Source organism: Plectropomus leopardus, chromosome 8 (genome assembly GCF_026936395.1).
Source record: "Plectropomus leopardus strain MGB_pleo_1.0 chromosome 8, ASM2693639v1, whole genome shotgun sequence".
Classification (NCBI taxonomy): domain Eukaryota; kingdom Metazoa; phylum Chordata; class Actinopteri; order Perciformes; family Serranidae; genus Plectropomus; species Plectropomus leopardus.
Genome location: NC_142183.1, coordinates 12,280,897 through 12,303,314, shown reverse-complemented (window position 1 = coordinate 12,303,314; position 22,418 = coordinate 12,280,897). Strand labels below are relative to the sequence as shown.

General features: G+C 40.0%; 1 protein-coding gene across 5 annotated transcripts in view; it reads right to left on the bottom strand.

The window, feature by feature from the left end:
• LOC121947736 (ecto-NOX disulfide-thiol exchanger 2) overlaps positions 1–22,418 on the bottom strand; it is a 242,114-nt gene that overhangs the window by 70,145 nt on the left and 149,551 nt on the right. For all 5 annotated transcript variants that reach the window (XM_042492831.2, XM_042492832.2, XM_042492833.2 and 2 more), the window contains one exon: positions 19,583–19,714. In XM_042492831.2, coding sequence (XP_042348765.1) covers positions 19,583–19,714 — 132 coding nt within the window. The remainder of the gene's footprint in view (positions 1–19,582; positions 19,715–22,418) is intronic.

Here is a 22,418-nt window from a genome sequence, read left to right as displayed (position 1 = left end):
TATTTCTGTTTGCAAAGTTATATATTAACACAGCTATTATTATTATTCATATTGGGACATGGGATATTTGTTGCCTGTCACCATTTATTTTTCCATTTTTCTTGTTTGTGTAAAATGCCATCACAAAAAAAACCCAACAAAAAAAGCGTTGGTCCACAGAAGCATTACATGAGATCAATAAGATTTGAAAATCAATCCTAAATTGCATTCGTAGTGGATCATGTAAAGGTGGGTGTGAATGAGGTTAATAAGCAGTTCCTGCCACAGAGCACTGGGCCACACTTTCATAATAAATATAAAAGGACAAGCAGTCAGGCAGCTCCATTCACCATCCACTAATCTGTAATGCTACAGGGACGAGTGGGTGAGTGGGTCATCAGGGCACCTACATCACAGCTGTTTTATCTAATACTGGAACAAAAGGCTTCAAAGAGTGTTCGAGCCACACAGAGCTGCTGTCCTCCACAACTGTTTCACACTAGATACCACAGCTGCAAACTGCAGCTTTACCCACACACAGTCGCAAACATTTCAAACATGTTGTATTTACTATAACAGCTAGAAAACTTTGCCTCTGGGAATTCTCTTTGTTATGTGTACTTTATTTGGAATGTGCATGATTAGTCAACTAAACCTTTCTATTCTTGCTAGTCAGCACCAGATACTAGGTGGTTTAACTTTATATTAAAACATTTTTATTGTATTTATGTACACCTAGAAATTACATATTAATACTCCTCAGGCACGTTTCCTAAACATTTATATTCCAAAAGAATGTTGTTTTTGACAAATGTTATTTGTTAACTTTTATTTAGTGAGTTGTGGCCATGTTTTGTAGGACAATGTGCAGTTTTCATGATACACACTGCATGTAAGTGTCAATTTAAATTCAACTGATAATTGAAAAAAATGTGACATGTAACAATTTCAAATGGCTTTTATAATATATGCAGTATTTTTCGGGACAATGTTTAACTGTATAGATTAAATTTGGTTCATTTTTGATGGCTTTCTGAGTTTTTTCTTACTTTTAGACTGGTCAACTAGTCTAAAAGTTTAGACTTCTGTGTAAATGCACAGAATATGGTCGTTAGGAAAATCCCTTTACTGTCAGCAAAGGATTAACTGTCTGCTTCCTTATTTCCAAATTTCAGAAAATGTAACAGTAAAGTGAAACAGAGTCTAAGCTGATTAAAGTTCAGAAGTTGAACAGTAATGCTTAGAACAAGCTTTGTTCATAATGTGAGTGATCTTAAAGTGAGTACATATTTGGGCTGGTGCTCAAGTCAAACCAAGACTTCACTCAAGGACGGACTCAGACTCAAGAAAACTTTTACCTTTTCCTGACATTTCATAGACAACACATTGATTAAATAAGAGAATAATCAGCAGATTAATCAATAATAATCCTACATATGATATATTCGTACAGATTATGCTATGAAACTGTGTAAAAAGTAGTTTGAATCAGTCTCACCTGCTACAACATTAACCCGTTCCCAAGCAGCCGTTCTGCGAAATGAATACTTTTACTTTGAACACTTGAAGTACACTTAGTTAAGTACCTCTGTACTTTTACTAAAGCAACATACCCTGTTTTTTGGTCTCTCAGATCTATTGTTTCCAATGTAGATGCGCTGGAGGCGTGCTGAAAAGCAAGAGCTTTGCTACTGCGGGTTGCAAGTGTTCCCAAGCGTTAACTTTTGGAACAGAGCAAAGTGACCACGTCATGTGACAAGAAACAACCGATAACCACCTGCAGATTTCTTTCCTTTCTTCCGTAAATATGAAGAAGTTGATCATTTCAGTTCAGAGCAACCCAGAGTTTTACATACAAGACAACATTTTAGGCCAAGTACATTTAAAAAACAACAATACAATAATACAATAAGCTTCAAACTTGGGATTTCTGTAAAGAAGGCTATAATGTGGTGCTGGTTATAGTCGCTTGGCAAACTGAGACATGTGTCCTGACCCGTGCTTGATACGGGTATGATTTTTGGTGTGGCATTGCTTCATGGACTTGAGTAAATTGACCTGAGTACTTCCTCCACCTCTGGCTGTAATCTAGTGTGGCTAAGAAACAGTGTGAGGTTAGATATAAATACACACTGTGTGTCTGAGCCAGGGGAGCCGTGGATCCAGGCACAAACAATAGTGCGCCAAAAATATCTTCAGAATGATTTTAATTTAGTTTCCACAAATGAGAAGACATCCTGCCTTGAATACCGAAGCACCCTGGGAGTAGGTATTATAAACTAACAATGGAATGATACTTAACTGTGATTTAAAACACTGAAGGGTGGCACACACTAAATAATGAGAACATGATTGAACACAGAACAGTTCTATGAGACCATTACTTATGTTGAATTTTTTCAACCAGCAAACTAGATGAATGGTAATTTAGAGACCAGCCTGGGATGGATAATATAACGGGAATCGGCTTTGACAACTGTGCAAATGGGCGCGGATGATTCCAGCAGTATAAGTACATGAGAGAAGAGCGCGATTATTAATTGATCCACGGGAAATTAATCAGCAACATTATGCAGAATCAGTTAAATGTTGAAGTCATAATTTAAGCAAATCAAGTGATTTAAGCTTCTTGATTATGAATATTTGGTAGTTTTCTTTGTCTTTTATAATAGTAAACTGAATATTTTGGGGTTTTGAACTGTTGTGAACAAAACAATGTAAATACATCACCCTGAGCTCTGGCAAACTGTGATGGACCTTTTTTTGTATTTTCTGACATTTCAATGACTCAAAATTGAGACAATAATCAACAAACTAATTGAAAATGCAAATTATCATTGGTTGCAGCCCAAACTCATATGTTTGACTAGCTTTCATTAATTGGGAAAAGCGAATTTTCCATTTTATATATAAAATAATGCATTTTCTTTTGAAAATTAAAGTTCTCTCTTTGAAATTAACAGTATTCTCAGGGAATACTTGATGCAAATTAAACAGTTCGGCTGACATACAGCATGTACCACAAAACAATCTGCTTTGCATTGCATGATAGAGAGCAGGTCTCTCTGACTCAGTAGAAACTTCACAGAGAGATTTGGAGAGCACAAGTGTCCTCTTGAAGAAGAACAACAAAAGAAACCTGGGGCTGGGTCCACCCACACATGGCCACACATCTGTCTGATCCTTTCTACCACGCTCGTCTATGAGCTTCGGTCTCTACTCTCACTCATGTTTGAAAACTGAAAATTCACAAACATCTCCCTGCTAACATCTCTTCCTTGTAGAGCAACACGCATGAGTGCACAAGCACAGAAACACACAGAGGGCTCCTCTCATTTCTCTCTATTGTGCCTCCTCATCTCCTCTTTTCTCCGTCCTCCTGCCTGTGACCTGGAAATCAATCTCAGTACGCCATCTCGGTTTAGGGCTGTAGAGCACATAGAAATGATGCTCCAACCACTTTTTTCCTAAAAGTGAGGAAAGAGAACATCCACAGTTCAAATAATCGAGTTGAAATTCATATGAACTTTTGAAGAGCTAATCATCAATGAAACATATGTGGGTTTCCCAAACATTCATTTATTTTTGGCAGCCTGCTGCGATTTAAACATCTGTCTCCACAAATAGATTTTCTGTTTTTGAAGCTGGACCTTTCATTAGGGGCACTATTGGAAAACATATATAGCGTTCAGTTATGCATAGCACCGCACTCTCTGAGTGTACTGACGGAGCAGCAGAACACCAGGTGCAGTGAAAGTGAAACTTTACCATCTATTGTGCTGAGTCTAAAAGTTTGCTTTCACTTGCTTCACAGCAGCAGCTCCTCTCATCCATTGATCGATCTGATCAACTCTGACCAGAACAACTTATCAATTATTCACTCCATGACTCAAATTCCCCAAACTGCTGTTGAGGAAAAAGAGAAATCATAAAGTATTTCAGCTACACTGTGTTCACAGACCAGCTAAAACGTACAAATTTAGAGAGGGGGGCAAAGAATGATAAAGAAGAGACACACACACACACACACACACACACCTACAGACACACACACACACACACACACACACACACACACACACACACACACACACACACACACACACACACACACACACGATTAAGAACATGAAGAGTTTGCTGACAAAATAAGTCAACTGTCTTGCTTTTTGTACTTATTTAAAATGACATTCAACAAAAATGTGTAAGTGTGTGCAGGGTGTAATAACGTGAACCACCACAGCCAACAGCGTAAAGTTATTCTGTGCACGTAGACAGAGATACACATGCTCACTAAGACTTCTATGAAGCACAAATCAACTGAATCAAAATCAAAAAGGCAGCTACAACATTTTTAGAGCACATTTCACAACACCAACACAACATAAAACATCACAGGGTTACCAAAAAAGGTCACTCTGCTCAGCTAAGTGCATGCTGTCATGTTGCTGTGATGTCAGGTGTGTTTATGACGGTGAACTCGAGTTAGATGGTTCTTGAGTTTCAGACTTTGAATACTGACTTGAATGACTGTTTCACTGCACTTTTCCCTGTTAGAGGACTTATTTTTTCTGAGTTCAGAGTGCTATGGATTGCAGGATAAGATGCGAGAGAGGAGGCAAGAAAAGGACAAACTGAGAAATAAAACGAGGGGAAAGTTGGCCCTGTTAGACTATTGTACAAACTCTCCTCGCCTCTACCTTCCGCCTGATGTTAAACAATTCATTTCCTGGAGGTTTGTTCAAAGTAATTACATTCGGAGCTGCCCATCAATCAGGAGGTGCAGAGAGACATTTAAAAAAAAACCCTGACATTTGATTGTGTGAAGCTCTTGGCTATTAATGTCATCCTCCTCTCCCCTCCCTGTCTTTCTCCTCTCTGATTTCCAGGGTAAACGTCCCTTCTAGCAGTCGGTGGCGGCTGGGTGAGGGTGTGTGTGTGGGGGACATGGGCGGTTGCTGTGAGGTATGCTGGATAATATTCTCTAATGAGGCGAGCTAGCCACGCCACCTGGAACCCTACCAGTGGCTGAAATCTGCCTCTCTCAATCTCTGCCAAGAGTCGCCCTCTTTGCATTTTTATATGAACATTTCCAACTTCATTTCTCTTACAGGGACATTTCTCGCCTGCAGGACAGAATAAAACAAACTCATCTTTGTTTATAAAACTTATTTCATCTCCTTATTTCATTATATCTAAATCAGAATCTGCTTTCTTATGTTGCCTCCCAAAATCTGTCTTCTTTAACCAACACCTTCAGAGTCACATCTCCATAACAAATCTAGCCTTTAACAGTATCTAGCCTACAATCTAATATAGCTGCCATGGATAGGAAGAACTGTCAGAAAGTCCCATTTCTGTAGCCCTATAACTACTGCTGTATTTTTTCTTTCCCCCCTAGACATACTATATATCCACTCTGTCCGCCTACACGCAGCCAAAAACCTCTGGCATTGTACCAGTGCAGCTCCTGAGCAGTCAGCAGAAAGGGACACGGCATTCAGTCCAAGGATTGGAAAACGCTTACGGCGAAGGAATGTCTGTCAGCCAATGTATTTCCTGATGTTAATCCAGGTGAGCTAATGTGAGAAAATGAGAGGACCCTGATTCATATCTGGGAGGGGCGTCTCGTGCCCTAAATTCACATGAGGAGCGCTGTTTGGATGGCTGGCTATGAAGCATGACACTAAGTTTTCATATATTCCACTGTGGGTTTGTGTGTGCATGTGTGTATGTGTGTTTGTGTACAGTGGTGGAGGGGTTTGTGGCAACCGTGGGGGAAAGGGATGAGGACGAGTGGGATGCAGCAGACAAAGGAGTGGTTGTTTATTCAGGGAACAGTCGTCTGTCCCTGGAGCCTGCTTATCTATTCTCCAGGGTGTTTTAGTTTGTGTGTGTGTTTCAGTTTGTGTGTGTGTTTCTGTTTGTGTGTGTGTGTGTGTGTTTGTGTGTTCATGCATAAGAATGTGCATCTAAATGAATTCTGATAACCTTGCAAATGCATATTTGTGAAACACTAAATGTTTTCCTGTGTGTGGCCCCCCCTGCATCTTTTGTTAGCTCCTCACGTTCTTTTTGACCCAAAATTTGACAATGAAGACGAAAAAAAAGGCTAATAAGCCCCATCATCCCGCAAATACAGACATCAATTATTATTATTATTATAGAAGCTTATTACAAAGGCAGTTGATGTTATGCAGGGATTCGGCGGCTGTGCAGTTATTGGTTAGGTAAAAAATACACTTAAATTTCAAGGTCAGACAAACAAAATAAGAGAAAGTCTGGCAACAGAAAAAAAGTGTAACTGCTGCTTTTCACTAAGTTTGACTGAATCGTAGTTTGTGTTGAGGGCTCTGGATGTTGTGCAGTCAAACTTGGGAGTTAGGATTGTACATATTTTATGGCCACAGGATTAAAGAGATGAAAAAGATTATATTTTATCAAATTTTCATTTTTCTGTGAAATACTGGACACTTTACCAAATTCAGGTGTCCAAAAAACATTCAAATAAAACAATCTCCAGTGGTGGACAAAGTACTGAGATTGTTTAATTGAGTAGAAGTACTAATACCACAACATAAAAATACTTTGTAACTAGTAAAAGTCCTGCAGTGAAAATGTAACTTAAGTACAAATATGTCAGCACAATCAGGAATATGTATTTAAGTAATAAAAGTAAAAGTATTCAATGCAAAAATCAATGTAACCAATCAATTAATAAAAACTATCAAAAGAGAAGCAGCAAATCCTCATATTTAAGAAGCTGGAACCATAAAATGTATTTGCATGAAAAAAAAAGGCTCAAATGGTTCTCAAAATAGTTAGCAATTAATTTTCTAATCATTCGACTAATAGTTTCAGCTGCACTTGTATATTTTCATAAGGTTTGTACACAAAAACCTTTAATTCAAAGGATAGAGTAATAGAAATATTAAAATACTCAAATACAGTAAAAGTTGTACTTAAGTACAGTACTTGAGAGAGATGGTTTTCTTTCGTGTGTAATCACCTGAAAATGAGAACTGTTGGGTTTTTGTTACCTTAAAAAAGAGCTGTTTGTATCTATATAGGAAGCAGGAAGCAGGTCCTTGTCTTTGGAGTCCACCATGTTGCACTACCATTTTTCTACAGTAGCCCAAAATGGACAAACCAAGCCCCAACTCTAGATAGGGCCATTTGCAATTTCACGTCCGCCACCATTGTTAGAAGCTCCTCCACGAAAAGAGTGTCAGAAAAACTTCTTTTCTTGTGTTTTTTTTCATGTGAAACTGCTTTATCCAATGTTTTTACCACTTTGAATTAACTGGTGTGTTTGTTTCGGAGAGGAGGAGACCTAAAAACTTTTGAATGAGGAACACTGAAGACATGAAAACTGAAAGAAGTTTCAGCTGCTTGCAATCTGCAGTCCTCACCGCTAGACGCCTCTAAATCCCCCTAAATCTTACAAACTATTCCTTAAAAAACAAAGAAGCCAGTGCTTCATTTCAAGTGTTCAGAGGTCAATAAAGGTTTCTTTAGTTTTTTGATCAAAGCCAAATGAACTGGGGAGCTGGCTAAATCTACAACAACAGTGATACAATTCATACTGTCAAGTGTTTCATAATAAAAACCACAGTGGGGGGTCTGTATTTTGACAGAAATATAGAGGAGAAACTCTATAGCTTTCCATCTGGTTCTGCTTACGGTCTGGATGTGCCAGAGAGAACAGTGATGATGAAGTTTGGGGAAATACTCGGTGCACACTCCTGGAAAAAGGATATACTCTCTCCATCTCTGTCAGATGTCGAAGATGTAAAAACCAGATGTTGATTCTTGCTGTAGCTGTTCACATTTCTGCTCCATTCTCACAGTTCACACTATAGCTGGGATTTTACTCGCCACGTTTTGGGCGTGCTAACCATGAGACATGACTTATCCGTGTAATGTTCATGACATAAAACAGATTTTGAGCATTTGAAGATTTTGCTTGTCCTCATGGTTTGGATAAGCATTAGTCAAAGGGATTTATGTGGTTAGTGATGTTCCTGGTGATTGGTGACATTCACGCAATAAAAACTAGATCCACTTCAAGCCAGAGTCCAGGTTTAAATAGACAGTTCACCCAAAATTAAATATACATATTGTCCTCTTAACTGCTGTGCTGGTTACCTTGCAGAAATCGTCCATCGAGATACCTGACTTCTTTCAAATATAATGGAACTAGATAGCATTTGGCTTGTGGTGCACAAAGCACACTTTTTTTTTTTAATTAAAAAAACAATCGAAACACTGAAAGCAATATCTTTTCAGAAATTGGGACCCATTTACACAAAATAATCCACAGACCTTGTTGTGAGCATTTTCATGTAGAAACTATTTCTTTCGACCAAATTACACCTGTCAACTGAATCACTCAGCATACAGACGCTTGCATCTACTGCTAGCTCAACTAGCAACACTGAGTTAGCTAACTGGACTTTCTCTGGTTACACTGCACACTATAGGTTAATTTATTTGTTTAGACTGTAGATGCACTGCAACTCCAACTTCTGCACAACTGTACAATCCCTCCATTGCACATTTTGTACATTTTGTGTTCTTCAATATTTTTATTCTTCCTTTATGTTAATTGTTCTGCACCAAAACACAGAGTCAAATTCCTTGTGTATGTATATGTACTTGGCAATAAAACCGGGTTCTGATCATAGCTCAGTTGAGGAGGACGCCATTAATGTTTACATCTCACATTGTTACAAGCACGAGCCTCCAGTCCATGAGTAGATATACGCTTCCCTCTGCGTGGTAAAACTGTTGGCGATTGTAGTTCAGTATAGAGAAAAATAGTTTCTACATGAAATTGCTAACAATAAGTTCTGTGGATAATCTTGAATAAGTGGGTCATAATTTCTGTAAAGAGACATTGCTGTTATGTTTTTCAAATGTATTTTTTGGTGCTTTGTGCACCGCAAGCCTAGTGACATCTAGTTCCATTATATTGCAGAGAAAGCAGACAGAAAGCAGCTGATATCTCCAAAAAAACACCTAACACCAAAACAATAGCACTACGGGTTACAGGAAAAAAAGCGTATTTTTAATTTTGGGTTGAACTGTCCCTTTAACACTATTTGGCCACAAAAAAAAAAAAAAAAAAAAATCAAACCAAATTCTTGTGGTGTTTCTAAATCCTGAGTGCACCATAACTTAAGAAAACCCATTGTAACTTTTTAGTTTCCATAACCACAGAATCTCTGTGTCTGGTCTGCTTGAACAAAGGTTCACCTTACTATTTACATTTTGGGGTTTTACAAACGTAAACAGCCCTTCTATGCTTCCCACGGGGGGAACCCAGTCTGCAGAATAGCACCAGTCATTAAAGTTGACATTGATAGTGGACGTTATGATCATAACCATAAAAACCAGAATCCCTGCTGCAGCTGCAGCTATTATGAGGGCAGAAATCAATACATGACACCGATCCTCCAGAGATATGAGGGAACAGCCACGCCTGAAACAGATTGCTTGAATTCGGCTGTGTCCTCACAAAGTTTGCTTCTTATTTACTCCCAGGGCTCAGTGTTGCTCTCCCTCTCTGAGCTGTTTGGGTGAGCTGGGCCATCTTCATCCTTCAAGCTACTGTCTTACAGCTACCCAACAGGGAAACTGACTGTCACACATATCATCCAAGCTGCCCTGTCATTGACCCTTATCCTTAAACCCTACCCCACCTACACGGCACCTCGGACTTGGTGTAACGTGAAGAGCAGACATTTTACTTTTTACTCTGGCTCATTATATTGAACTTGCTACGTAAATATTGGGGCTGCTTTGGGATTTCTGCTTTTACAACGTCAGATTTCTAGTTATTGCCGTTTGCCGAAGGGTGGGGTCTCCACTTGACTTCTCCCCTTGTCTCTCTTCCTTTTGTCTTCCCTCTTTTTTTTGGGAGGGAACTGCTTGGGCTGGGTCCGAATCAAAAACACAAATTAGCCTCGGAGGGATTTACAATCTGTCCAAAAGGCAACGCCCTTTATCCAGAGATCTTTGATTCAGATTCAGATGAGGAAAAATTCCTTTAACTGGAAAAACATGAGGGGAAAAACCCCAGTAAAAGCAAGACAGGATGGATCACTCTTCCAGGACAGACGTGCAACAGATGTCATACATGCAAATTAGACAGACGTTTGTAGCAATTATCCTTAGAGGTCTCTTTCTCTCCAAAACAAGTGGATCAGATGAGTTAAACCGGTAAAAACACTGAATACAGAAGTTTCACATTACAAATTCATACAATCAACTCCAAATTTGCAAGAAGATAATGAGCCAACCTGTGGCACACTCCTTTCAGGCAACTCACAAAAAGACCATGCCCAGACTTGCTATTAGCATCTACTAACCTCTCACATGCTCTATTTGTAGAATACCAACTTCTGCCCTCCAACCGGTGATTCAGTCACTCCATTTAAGTGCAACAGGCTGAAAATTTTGCTTATACATCAATGTATCCTTTTGCTAAACCAAAATCAGCGTGCTGCTCATTAAGATCTGAGTGTGAGGATGTTATTTGATGTTTTCCATCGTCATTACTTTTAATGGCTATGTTCTGTTTGTGTGTTTGTACGTCTAATTTGTGGATTAACTTCTTGACTGGAGCCGTCTGAGGACGCAAAATGAATTTCAGTGTAACAAAGTTGTATCGTATGGGATCATTAATAACTGTTTCTCCTATGCTGTTTGGCATGTCAGAGACAGGATGCTAGCCCACCACTTGCTACTGTATGCTCACTTTTCTTCCTGTGATAAGTTTAAATCCAGGCATTCAGAAAGTTTTTACTGGTAGCCAAATTATTCACAGAGATCTCTTCTTCCACTGAACAAAAAGACTTGGTGATTTAAACTGCTAAAACCACTAAATAAATCGGTTTCCGATAGGAGAGGAATAGTCTCTCTGTGTTTTTGGACACAGAGAGGCTGCTTACTATGGTGGCTCATGCAAAATTAAAAAAGGGCATTTCTAGTTCAATCTGGGCTACTGGACAAAAAACATGGCTGTGCAACATGACGATCTCCATAAACCAGGACCTGCTCCCCATGTAGATATAAAAAATTAATTCTGAGTGATGACTGACTGATGATTCTTATTTTCAGCTGATTATACACTAAAGGAAACACACTCATTTTATTATACTCTATTTCTGCCCCCTAAATCCTACACACTGGACCTTTAAGGACAAACATAAATAAAAAAAGAACATAGATCAGAGAAGACAGCAACTTCCAGGTGTCGAACACCAGTAGGACCTACACAACAAAAACTCCTCTGTACAAACTTGACTCATGCGTGTGGCCTGAGTCCAATTCCTCCCTCTATCCAAACACTTCCCTAACACAAACATGTAATAATAACTTTCTAACATACACAACCTCTGCCCAGTCCATCTATAGAAATAAAACTGTCATCATTGGAGACGTGCAGCGGGTTTTGTGAGGCTGCAGATTGTTCGAGGCTCTGCCCACAGTGGTCTGTTTATCCAGCTGTCTGTCTGGATAAATCCACTTGGCTGGAGGCAGTGAAAGACTCGGTGGTGAAGAAATACATTCCAGGCTCACAGTGGATGAAACGGAGGCAAACTCTAATGCGTAATGAAAGCACTCCGGCTCAGGCAGTCTCTTTTAATGAATGAGCCTGAAACTGACACATAAAAACCCACTTAAACCTACATGCAGGAAACGTGACCAATCGCAAAGATCCAATTAAAAAGAAGGGACAAAGGGAGCGACAGTGAAGTCTCCCCTGTTGTTTAAAGGTGAAACAAAAAGGAGACAAAGATGATGTTCAGTCATGATGGAGAATCAATAACTAATCCACATGGATTTCTTCAAAGGCACAAGGTGCTCTGGTAACTGCTGCTGCGTGACAGAGGAAAAACAGTGTGACATCATGTGAAAGTGTGAGCCTAGAAGCTTTGTGCCCACAGGGATGTCAAAAAAAGAGTTGTGCAGATGCCATGTATAGCACAAGTAAATCCAGTACAGAAGTATAACAGCTAAATTTATTAAATATTGTGGCATTGTAAGTGGCTAACCTTGAGCTTCTTTATCCTAATTTGTTGTTGTAAACTGAGAAAAAAAGAGACAAGCAAGAGGAAAGTGCTTAAGTGGATCTCTTCCCACTTACATATTCCTCCTGGGGTTCAACAAGTAAAGTTCTTTTGGCTTGAGTGAAGAGACAAATGCACGGGTGGAAAATATAAGCCTGTGAGTAATATATGTAAAATTCCTTTGGAGTGTGGAGAGATGATAAAAACAGCAGCACAGTTGTGAAATTTACATATCCCAAGTAATTTTGTTGCTGTCCATCTGGGAGAGAAAAACAAGTTTTGAATTTATTAACAATTATTGAAACATGATGTAATGACTTGTCAATTGTTGGACTGGCTACACCTAGGGTTGGGTAGTGAACTCTGTGCATTTCAGGATATTACATCTGAATTTCATCAGTACTGTCGAGTACGATGTCATTCATTCTTTATCTGTAAGTGCTTATAAACCTGTTCAGGGTCACGAGGAGCTCGACCCAATCCCGCCCATCATTGGCTGAGAGGCACGGTACAACATGGAAAAGTCACTAGACTATCACAAGGCCAACACATAGAGACAGACAACCATTCACAATCACATTCACACCAAGGGAGAACATGCAAACTCCACACAGAAGTAACCACAGCTGGCCGAGGGTTCGAAAGTCAGAACCCTCTTACTCTGCGGTGACAGTGCTAACCACTGCAGCACTGAGCCGCCCAACGTTAAATCAATCTGTGCTAGGGGCGACCTCTAGCTGACTTGTGTGCGCCCCACATGCTGAGGCCTTTGCAGAGGCCTGGGTTCAATTTCTAGCCTGTGGTCCTTTGCTGCATGTTGTTCGCCCTCTCTCTCACATTTCCTGTCAATCTTTTGCTGTCCTTTCATTAATGGAAAAAGCCCCTAACAAAACTAAAAAAATCAATCAGTGCCAAATGTCGGTAACCGAGCGCATTTGAGTAAGAACGCCAGGTTTCGGCAAGAGGCGGAAGTGCAATAAAGCACCCTAATGCTTGGAAGCCAGCCATGGAGCTCCAAGGCCCACAACAGAGCACCGCAGCCAGATTCAGCTCCAGACAGGGAGCAAATGCACCCCAAAACTGGGTAGCCAGTTATGAAGCTCTGTGGTTGCTCCATCTTCTCCGGGTTCGGATCAATTTTCTTTCCTATATAATGGATGCTTTTAGAAATAGCCAATCTGTGTGCCAGAAAATGGAGCATTTATAAATTCGGAGCGCTGTTGGAAGATAGCGTTTGGTTATCCAGTGCACCACACAGAGTGTCAAGTGGAGTGAATGTGTGATGAACTTCACCGTTTGTTTATTAATGTAGAAACAGAACGCTCTGTTACTTCAAACAACAGCAGTAATTTTAATGTAGAGCGTCAGATTGGATTTACGAACACACCCAACATTATGGCAACAGAAGAGTCTCACTGCAGGACGAGCAGACACACATGCACACACACACACACACACACAAACACACACACACACACACACACACAAACACACACAAAGACACAAAGACAGAAGATGAGATATATGTGTGATAAGGCATGTTATAAAATTACATTTTTTTTTAATCACAGAGAAAGTAAAGTACGGTAACTGAATAAAAAAAAGGTACGGCTGGGTACCACTACTGAATTACAGGTATCTGTACCGGTTCAAATGTGAACTGTAGCGAACCCTGGCTACACCTTCTATTTACAGTACGTGCTGTTTGAGCCCAGAGGATCATGTCAGTGTGACTCAGTGCAGTCAAAGTGTGTAAAGGAGCTCAGCGTTTTGAAGAGCGGATGAACAGCGTGTGCTCTGAAGTGACTCTGGGTTACAGTGGCTGACTCAGCTGTAATGAGATATAAATGAGTTGTTGGGTAATTTGGGTGGGTGAGGGAGGGGGAGGTAGGGGGAACAGGAGACAAGAAAGGAAGGAAGGAAAGGAAAAGGTTGGAGAATGCCAGCTGTTTTTCCAGGAGATCCATGAGGGGAGACACAGCTGTCCTCCTAGCCTGAGCCTCCTCCCTCTCCATCACCACCTCTCTGAAACGGCAGCGGATACCTGATGTCTGACCCTCGTTGAGGCTTAGAGGCCCTGCACACCCATGGTGAGCCCACAAGGGACAGTTTAATTATGTTGGCAGATTAGAGCCCTTCTCAGGACTGTGTGAGTGTATACAGGCTTGATTGACATCTAGCTCACTCTGTTAGTTTGTTGCACTTGTTTGAACAGGGAAAATTACACCTTTAACTCTCTTATTAATACCCTAAAATGGGATCAGAGGAGCTTGTGTAATTCCAGCATAGCTCCACCAAACAACAACTTGACAAGAACTACTATTTTACAAACTAAGTAAAGTTGAGGTCAACAATCAAATTGGAAAAACAACTGCAATCTTATAATTTTTGAAAAATTTATATAAACACAAATTGGCTCCAAATAAAACATTATTTCCAGATAAAACAAAACAGACATGGATGCTTTACATCAGCTAAAGTCAGTTATTCAAGGTAATTAAACCCAGCTTTTATGTATATTGTGCTATTTGTCAATGTACAGTATTTTTAACGTTCACATGACCAAATCTCCAGTCATAAAAGTGTCTTGAGATGTCGGATGACTGAATAAATTTAGCCCATCTCTTCTAGAGTGTGGATACCTGAATAGAGCCCAACAAGACCTGACAGATCAGCTCAGGTTCTGATAAACATTCACAAAGTATGTTGTTGTATGTGGTTCAGGTTGGATTCGGCCTATTGTGACACAATATGAGCCCAACACAAAGGCTACTTCAGGTGGTAAATGTTAAGTTTACATAAGCTAGCTAACAAGGAAGGTTGTTAAACACAATATGTCATCACCTAATGTCACCAAAACCTCTGTGTACTTGCTCAGGGCACTCTGACCTTTCCAGCCTGCAGCAGCAAACTGTACTTTGGAGTTGCTGGAAGGCCGATCAAACGGAGAGGTCAGCGCTGAAGCAATACATTGTGGATGATATCACTTTCTTCCACAATGACTTCAAATAAACTATGATGGCTGGATTATGTAAACAGTTCAGTTAACAGTTCAAGAGGAGTTCATAGAGATAAAGACTTGACATATGCCAGTGGTACAACTCATCATTTTTCACTGAAGATGATCCTGCGTGATGTGTGTATGTGATGTGTGTGTAACCATAAAAGGCTATATAATCTCAGGTTGGGTTCAGACATGAAAACAGAGTGCATGTTGGGTTTGGGTAAGACTTGGTTACTTTCTCTGGCTCAGGTGAGGTTCCTGCTGAAAAATCTCGAGCCACACTCTGTTCTCAAAAATAAAAAAAGCATAGATATAATTGATGATGTGTAAATAAACTGCATGTGAACATACTGGTTTACAAAGAGACTTGATATCAAATCTGTTTGACCCGTGCTTTCTCTGTTGCGACAAGTCAACATGTCTGCTGTGAAAAAGGTCTGTTCCTTCACACAGAGATCAAGTTATCTACTTAGTCTTCCAGTCCAAAACCATCAAGTGCATGCACCTGGTTTTAAGTGTGACTGCAGGCCAAAACTGGCAGGGGCTCTGATTAAATGTAAGAACACTTCTGACCTCTTACAGCTGTTATTTTGACTTGCCATACACAGATGGACCTAGTAAAATCGCTAATTGCTGCATTCAATTTATGTGTGCCAGTTTCAGGACTCTGGCATTGTGCACGCTGTATCATTTGCACAGCTTAATGGCTCACTTTAAATGGAACAGAGCCATCGTTAGCGTTATTAGTTACACCTGTGCGTTTCCTGCTGTGGTAGATTATAATGTCTGCTGCAAAGGTACTGCAAATGAAGTTCAAAAGGAGGCATACTTCATTTCAAACACGCAATCTTGTATAAATGTGTGTGTCCAGCGTCCTGTCTTTCCCTCTAAAATTCAGTTCAGCTCCTCTGCTTCCCTTTATGAGACGTTCCTTTACCACTTGTCTTCTCTCTCCTCAGCAGAAAGGCTTTTGTTTACCATTTTTGAAATATGCCAGGCCTGAGTGTGTATGTGTGTGTGTGTGTGCTTCCCTTAATATTTCTCGAGGAGTGCATTTGGGAGACTGTTCGTCTCCAAGTGCATACACACATGCATCTACACACACATATACACACAAGCCTGGCATATTTCAAATATGAAAGTGCATTTCAGCTAAGAAGTGGGAAGTGATTTATAAAAGGCTTTAGGGAAAGGCTTTCTACTGAGGATAGAGAAAAGACATGGCAGAATAACTCTTCAGAGATGGAGAGTGGGAGGGTGCTGCTGAACCTAATGTTATAGATAGCAGAGCAATCGCTAAGGCTGAATATCACAGTGGCAGATCAGAGTACAGTAGCTCAACCTTGTGCCTACAAAATGCTCCTTGAGGTTGTAATAACACAGCAGAAACAATCAAACGAAGGAAATGTCATTGTTTTCAGCGCCACAAACACACACGGCTCCCAACTGTTTCACAGATGCTCTAAGCCGATGATAATACACTTTTGGCATTGTAGCGTGCAGAGCTCAGCTCTTGTTGTGTGCATTATCTGATATAGATTAAGGAGCACAAATGAGGAAAATATATATGTGCTTATGTCTTTGCTATTAAATCTATTAAACACAATTTGGGGAGCAATGATTAAGGGTTCATACTGAACTTTTACTTCAGCTGGATGGCAAGTAAAGCTTATGATTTGAAACCCCTTTTTCACTGCCTGTTCAAGTCGGGAATGTTGCCCTGTTTTTCCGCATCGCTTTTCTCTATTAAAGGTAGGAAGACAGAATAATGGGAAAAAGTTGTTCTTACTTTAAAACAGCAACAGAACTAGAAACTGCGCTGAATTACCATCTGTTTACAAAGTGTGAGCTGTGAGTGTTATGTTGTGAGCGGCTAGTAGCAGCTATCTCAAAGGAGTAGAAAAGAAACTGAAAATGTCAAGAAATTGGGGAGACAATGAGGTCCAGGAGCTTCTCCCCTTCCGAGCAGAGGATGAGAGCAACAGCCATAAAACAGGGACAGTAAATGATTGTTTTTGCCATGTTATGCCATTTGTATTGTTTAGAAAGCACTGCCCAACACATGTTATATGTCACACTAGACACAGATGCTGATGCTTGTATTTTTTAATTGGAAAGGTCCAGTGTGTAGTAATGAGTCAGACGTAATGGCAGAAATGAAATATAAGAAAATAAGAATTCTTTTCAGGTGAGCTGTTATTATTTTAGAGTGAGCTATTTATATCTAAAAAGGGAGCGGGCCCCCATCCAAAGAGATTTTGCACTGCCATGTTGTTTCACTAGGCCTGAACGGACAAACCAAACACTGGCTCCAGGCAGCATCATTCGCATTTTCTCTGTGACAAGCAGTGTTGGAAAACATTGATTTTTAAATGTGAAACTGCTAGACTGAGTATTTTTACCAGTTTTAATAACCAGGTCTGTCTGTGTCGGAGAGGGACACCTCTGCAGAAAATTCAGCTCCTGATAAATACCTTCTGAACAATGGACATGGAAAGAACCAGGTGGAGGTTTCAGCTGGTTGCAGTATGCAGTCCTCACCTCAATCTTACACACTGGAGCGTTAAAATGTGTTTAACCATTGAAATTAAAACAAAAAATCTTTACAAGAGTGTAATGGCCAAGACAGGCAGCAGCATGGTAAACACAGACAAACATGTAACAGTTAACAGACAAAATAATAATAAAAAAACACATGTAGCATGTTGTGTCACACATGGGGGTGGCATTATGCCAGTGTTTGGTTCTGTGTAAAAAAGCACAGCCAGTGTAATAATGGATCTTTGTTGCTGCAGTGTTGCTTGATTTCAGCCTAAAAAGGGCTTGAGGCACTGATCATGAATATGCAACAGTGATTTGTTGTAAATTGAAATCTGTGACCACTCTTGTATAACTTAACACACAGCTTTAAAGGATGATAAAACCTTCTGCATTTTCTACTGATCCCAACCAATATTGTTTTGAGTCAGATGCAGCTTGCTTGTCTGTGCATGCCATCCTAAGACTACAGTGTTACAGCATCGCAATCCAAACTTGGTGACTCATCCTGTTTATTCCAATATACTTTTTTTAACTGACCAATGCAGCCACACATGAGAATCCACTTCTTTATCCTTCAAAGACACAGCAGCAGATATTTTTCACCCCCGAACACGAATGCATTCAAAGACAATGCTGCTAATCAACAAACTTACCACTTAGAAAAAAAAAAAACTCCTTTCATTCTGTAAATGACAGATTTAAAATGATCTATTTTAGATCAAAAAGACAACCAGTCTTTGGAAACAGATCTGAGCTTAAAAACTGAGGTTTTTCATTAATTTACTACAGTGAATTTCCTTAAGGTCTTCTATCCGTTATGTTTAATAATCTCGACACTTTCCTATGTTTTAAAGGAAAAAATAGCCAGAGGGGGAAGAAAAATATTGCACTCAAAATGAAGCAGATTATTAGCGGAGCGGAGTATGAGCTAAAGCTGCAGTTCTGAAGTGAATACATAAAATGTTGTTGCTGCAAAATTAGATGAAAGGACGTCAGAAAGATACACTAACAAATGGGAAAATATGAAAGCCTGTGTAGGATGCTTCAAGGAAGAGGAAGAAATGCCTAATAATGGGCTATAAATAACGAAATACTTGGGAAATATGCAAAAACCCATCAAAATGGTCCTGCTAACATGAAAGATGATCCCATTTTCACAGTTCTTGCCTCACAACATCTGGATGGAAATGGAGTAAGGATGCCTGTATCTAAACGGTCAGTGCAATAAAACATTATCTTTGATGGTCATAGTGTCACTTACATTAATGCTTTTTACCACCTTTCAAGATGAATCTTAACTGAATTTAAGGAAGATTTTTGGACAAATCATCTCTTTTTCAAGCATTTCAGTGAAGTATGGGTGGACCTGTGCAGAGGTAGATTTAGTGTAGGAACACGTAGTAGTACAAGGCTTCAATGGTAGGTTTTCAAGATTTGCAACATCAGAAATTTGGACACAAAAGAGCTTAACTCAACTGACAACAAGATGGATAAATCTAATTAGACAAAATGTGTGTGGCAATTAAGACCTCAAATATTCAAATGTAAGACTACTTAATGACTTTTAAGGCCTAATAATAGTAATATTGGATTTAAGACATTTTCAGACTTTTTAAGGACCTGCAGACAGGGAATCATGGTATTGTGGTATACCAAGGAATTTAGATATCCTGACGGTGTGATTTTAAATAACCTCATCTTTCCATTAACTTCATACTAGAGAGGCTGTATTAAGGATGTTTTACATGTAGTGCGCATCATGTGCCCGGTAGGTAAAACCAGGGCACAAACAGCTGAAGGGAATCTGTTGACAGAGGGCTTTTATTTTTAAAGAGAAACAGGAAAAGTTGATTATAACAAATACATTTTATATACTGTATACCCCGATAAAATTCCAGGAAGGTATGAGATTATGAACCCCCCCAAAAGGCGTCTGTGGTTGTGTTCGGGTGTCGTGTGGTGACTTTAGGCAGGGTGGTACCTGGCATGAGTTGCTGTCCAGTGATTCCGATGGGAGGCATCCCGAGGTTGTTCATGGCTGTTGCCCAGGCGTTGGGGTCCGACATGGGCATCGTCATCGAGTTGGAGTCCATTGTCATGTTACAGATACCTTCTGCAGAAACACAGACAAGAAAAAGGAAAGAGAGAGGAATCAGTATCATTCCTGTCACGCATAAGTCATCATGATACAGGGTCATGTCAGCAGAGGAATCGTGTTTCGGTCAAGACTGCAGTGGAGGATGGTTTTTAACAGTGTGGTGGCATCTCCAGCCACCTCCCCTCTATAAATCCTCCTTCAATTCTGTGTCCTTTCTGAGGGGAGACAAGAGAGGAGGACACTGTGACCCTGTGGTCAGTCTGACACCATGGTGATTTCAACAACACTGTCATTAAGAATCTATTCATCCTTTTGTTGCGGTTTGTTCAATTTCCGCACGGAGGTTCAACAGCCTGGCCTCTTGACACTTCCTGTCTCAGTGACCTGTGCTGAGAGTCCACTGAACACGCTGCTGTGCGACTGAAAAAACCTGCACGGGAATGTAGAATTGTTGCTTGAAAAGGCAGATTTAAAAAATAGGAAAAGATTTATATATCTACACAAAATGTACAGCAATGAGTACTCCAGTGAAAGATCAGAGCTTTCATTTGCAAGCCAGAGTAAGAAAATAATACAGCGTAAAACAAGATTATCATGGCACTAAGCACAAATCCTGATGCTATCAGGCATTTGCCAGGCGCTCCGCTACTAAACCTTGGAAAAATCTCCAACTTAGCATGACAAATACACACACATCACCTCAAACTCACAACCCCAGACTCATGGTTTCCTGCAAAGTGTTGCATAATAAAGCAAACACATTTAGATCCCCGTAATAAAAACCCTGCAGTAAAGTCAACATGAACGCATCATACATCCACCAGCGGCTCATTCTCCCAGTCTGCAGTCTATTTCACAGCTCTAAATGCTCTTTAATTCTCTCCTCTGGTCGACCTCTTTCTCTCTGACAGACCTGTAAATTGCTGTGACTGCTGGCTGAGCCAAGCTGCCCGCTCCTCTCCTGATGCCAAAGCCAACACTACTGTTAATAATGAGGAGCGCTGCACCCTGCACACACTTCACACCTCAGAAGGTCTGTGGCAGAGCAAACTGTGGAGGTAACACTCTGCGCTGTGTTTGTAACCGTGTGTCTGCAAAACAACCCACTATATTGGTATTCCTGGTGTTCAGACACAGCTGGCAATGTGTAATAATGTTATTTGCCTCTTTGCCTTCCTCTCTGAGCGACTAATTTCAGAGCTGTCTGCTGTCACTGCCATAGAGAGGCCTGATAAAACCGCCTGTGTCTGTGTGTCTCTGTGATAATGCTGCTGACGAGGACTTCACAGGCTTGTTAACGAACACAACCCTATTAACTGGGGACACTTTCGAGGACTTAGAATGAAGGAGGAGAGGAGTGCTGGTGAGCTGTTTTATGGCAGTTTTATTACAGTTTACAGTACATTAACTGCCGTCTCTGCGGCGCTGATGGATACAAACACTCTGGGTTTGACAGGTGATGTCCTCACTCCGACTGAGTCCTCTAACAAAAATAATTATGATTAGAACTGGCAAAAAATCTAAAAAAGTGGATGACATTTAATGGAATTCAACGTGCTCTGGTATTTTGTAATGTAACAGATATTTTTCTGAAATGTTGTTGTGGTGCTGTGATACAGCAACTCTATTATTAAGTCATAGAAGCTTCTTTGACTGCTCTGGTTGAAAAAAATCAGCCACGCTTAGGTCAAAAACATTATAGAAGCATTTGCTAAATCCACAGCTGTGGTGAAAGTTATATCTTTATACATTAATAGAGGTGTTTTTGTTTTAAAAATTACAGTAAGGGCTGAAACTATGTTTTTCATTATCACTTAATATTTAGATATTTTTTCTCAAATAGCTATTTATTTTGTCTATAAAATGTCATTAAACAGTGAAAAGAGCAAGTTCCTGGAGTTGGAGATATGATGTTGTCAAATTGTTTGTGATTAGACCTTTTACTGGACAAACTGGTAAATAAATTTACACTGTTATGAAACAGAGGGATGCCATGAAACATCATGTTTGCCGAGCTTGAACCTGCAAAAAACTGACATTTTTCCTTGTTAGAAATCTAGAATCAATCACCAGAATAGTTGGAGAATTTTTCTTTGATCAGCTAATGAATATTTGAATTGTGGAGAGTTTGTCTATATCGCTACCATGCATTTTATGTATAATCAATTTCTCAGCGAAATTTCTAGGCCTGCACAAAATACCATTAAGTGAAGCTCCAGAGCTTCGGTATTGATCAACAGCAAATATTCAAAGCTTTCCTTTCCAACAAACTGCCAGTTCAGTGTCTCAACAGCAGCTCACATCTGACATCGAGCTGTTAACAGTCCCAACAAAGTCACACCAAAACCAAAATGGCACGACTGTCGTTAAACCCGTTAATAGCTGTTAGGTAATGTTAACTGCGTGGTGCTGACAGTAAGCCCTGTCGTTTTGTGTGTGTGTGTGTGTGCGTGTGTGTGTGTTTGAACTATCATGAACTGTCCCTGGTGTTGAGCGGAGCTCATGACAGACAGACAGAGAGAGAGAGAGAGGGAGAGAGAGATAGAAAGGGGCTGAATGAATCAATACATAACATGCTGCTCTCCAATTACATAAGATATTACCTATATGAAACAGGCTAATGAAAACAAGACAATCAATATGGTGTGGACAATTATTTTGGTTTCATTTCTCAAAAATAAATAAATAAAATAAAAAATAAACGCTGGTCTCAAATTTA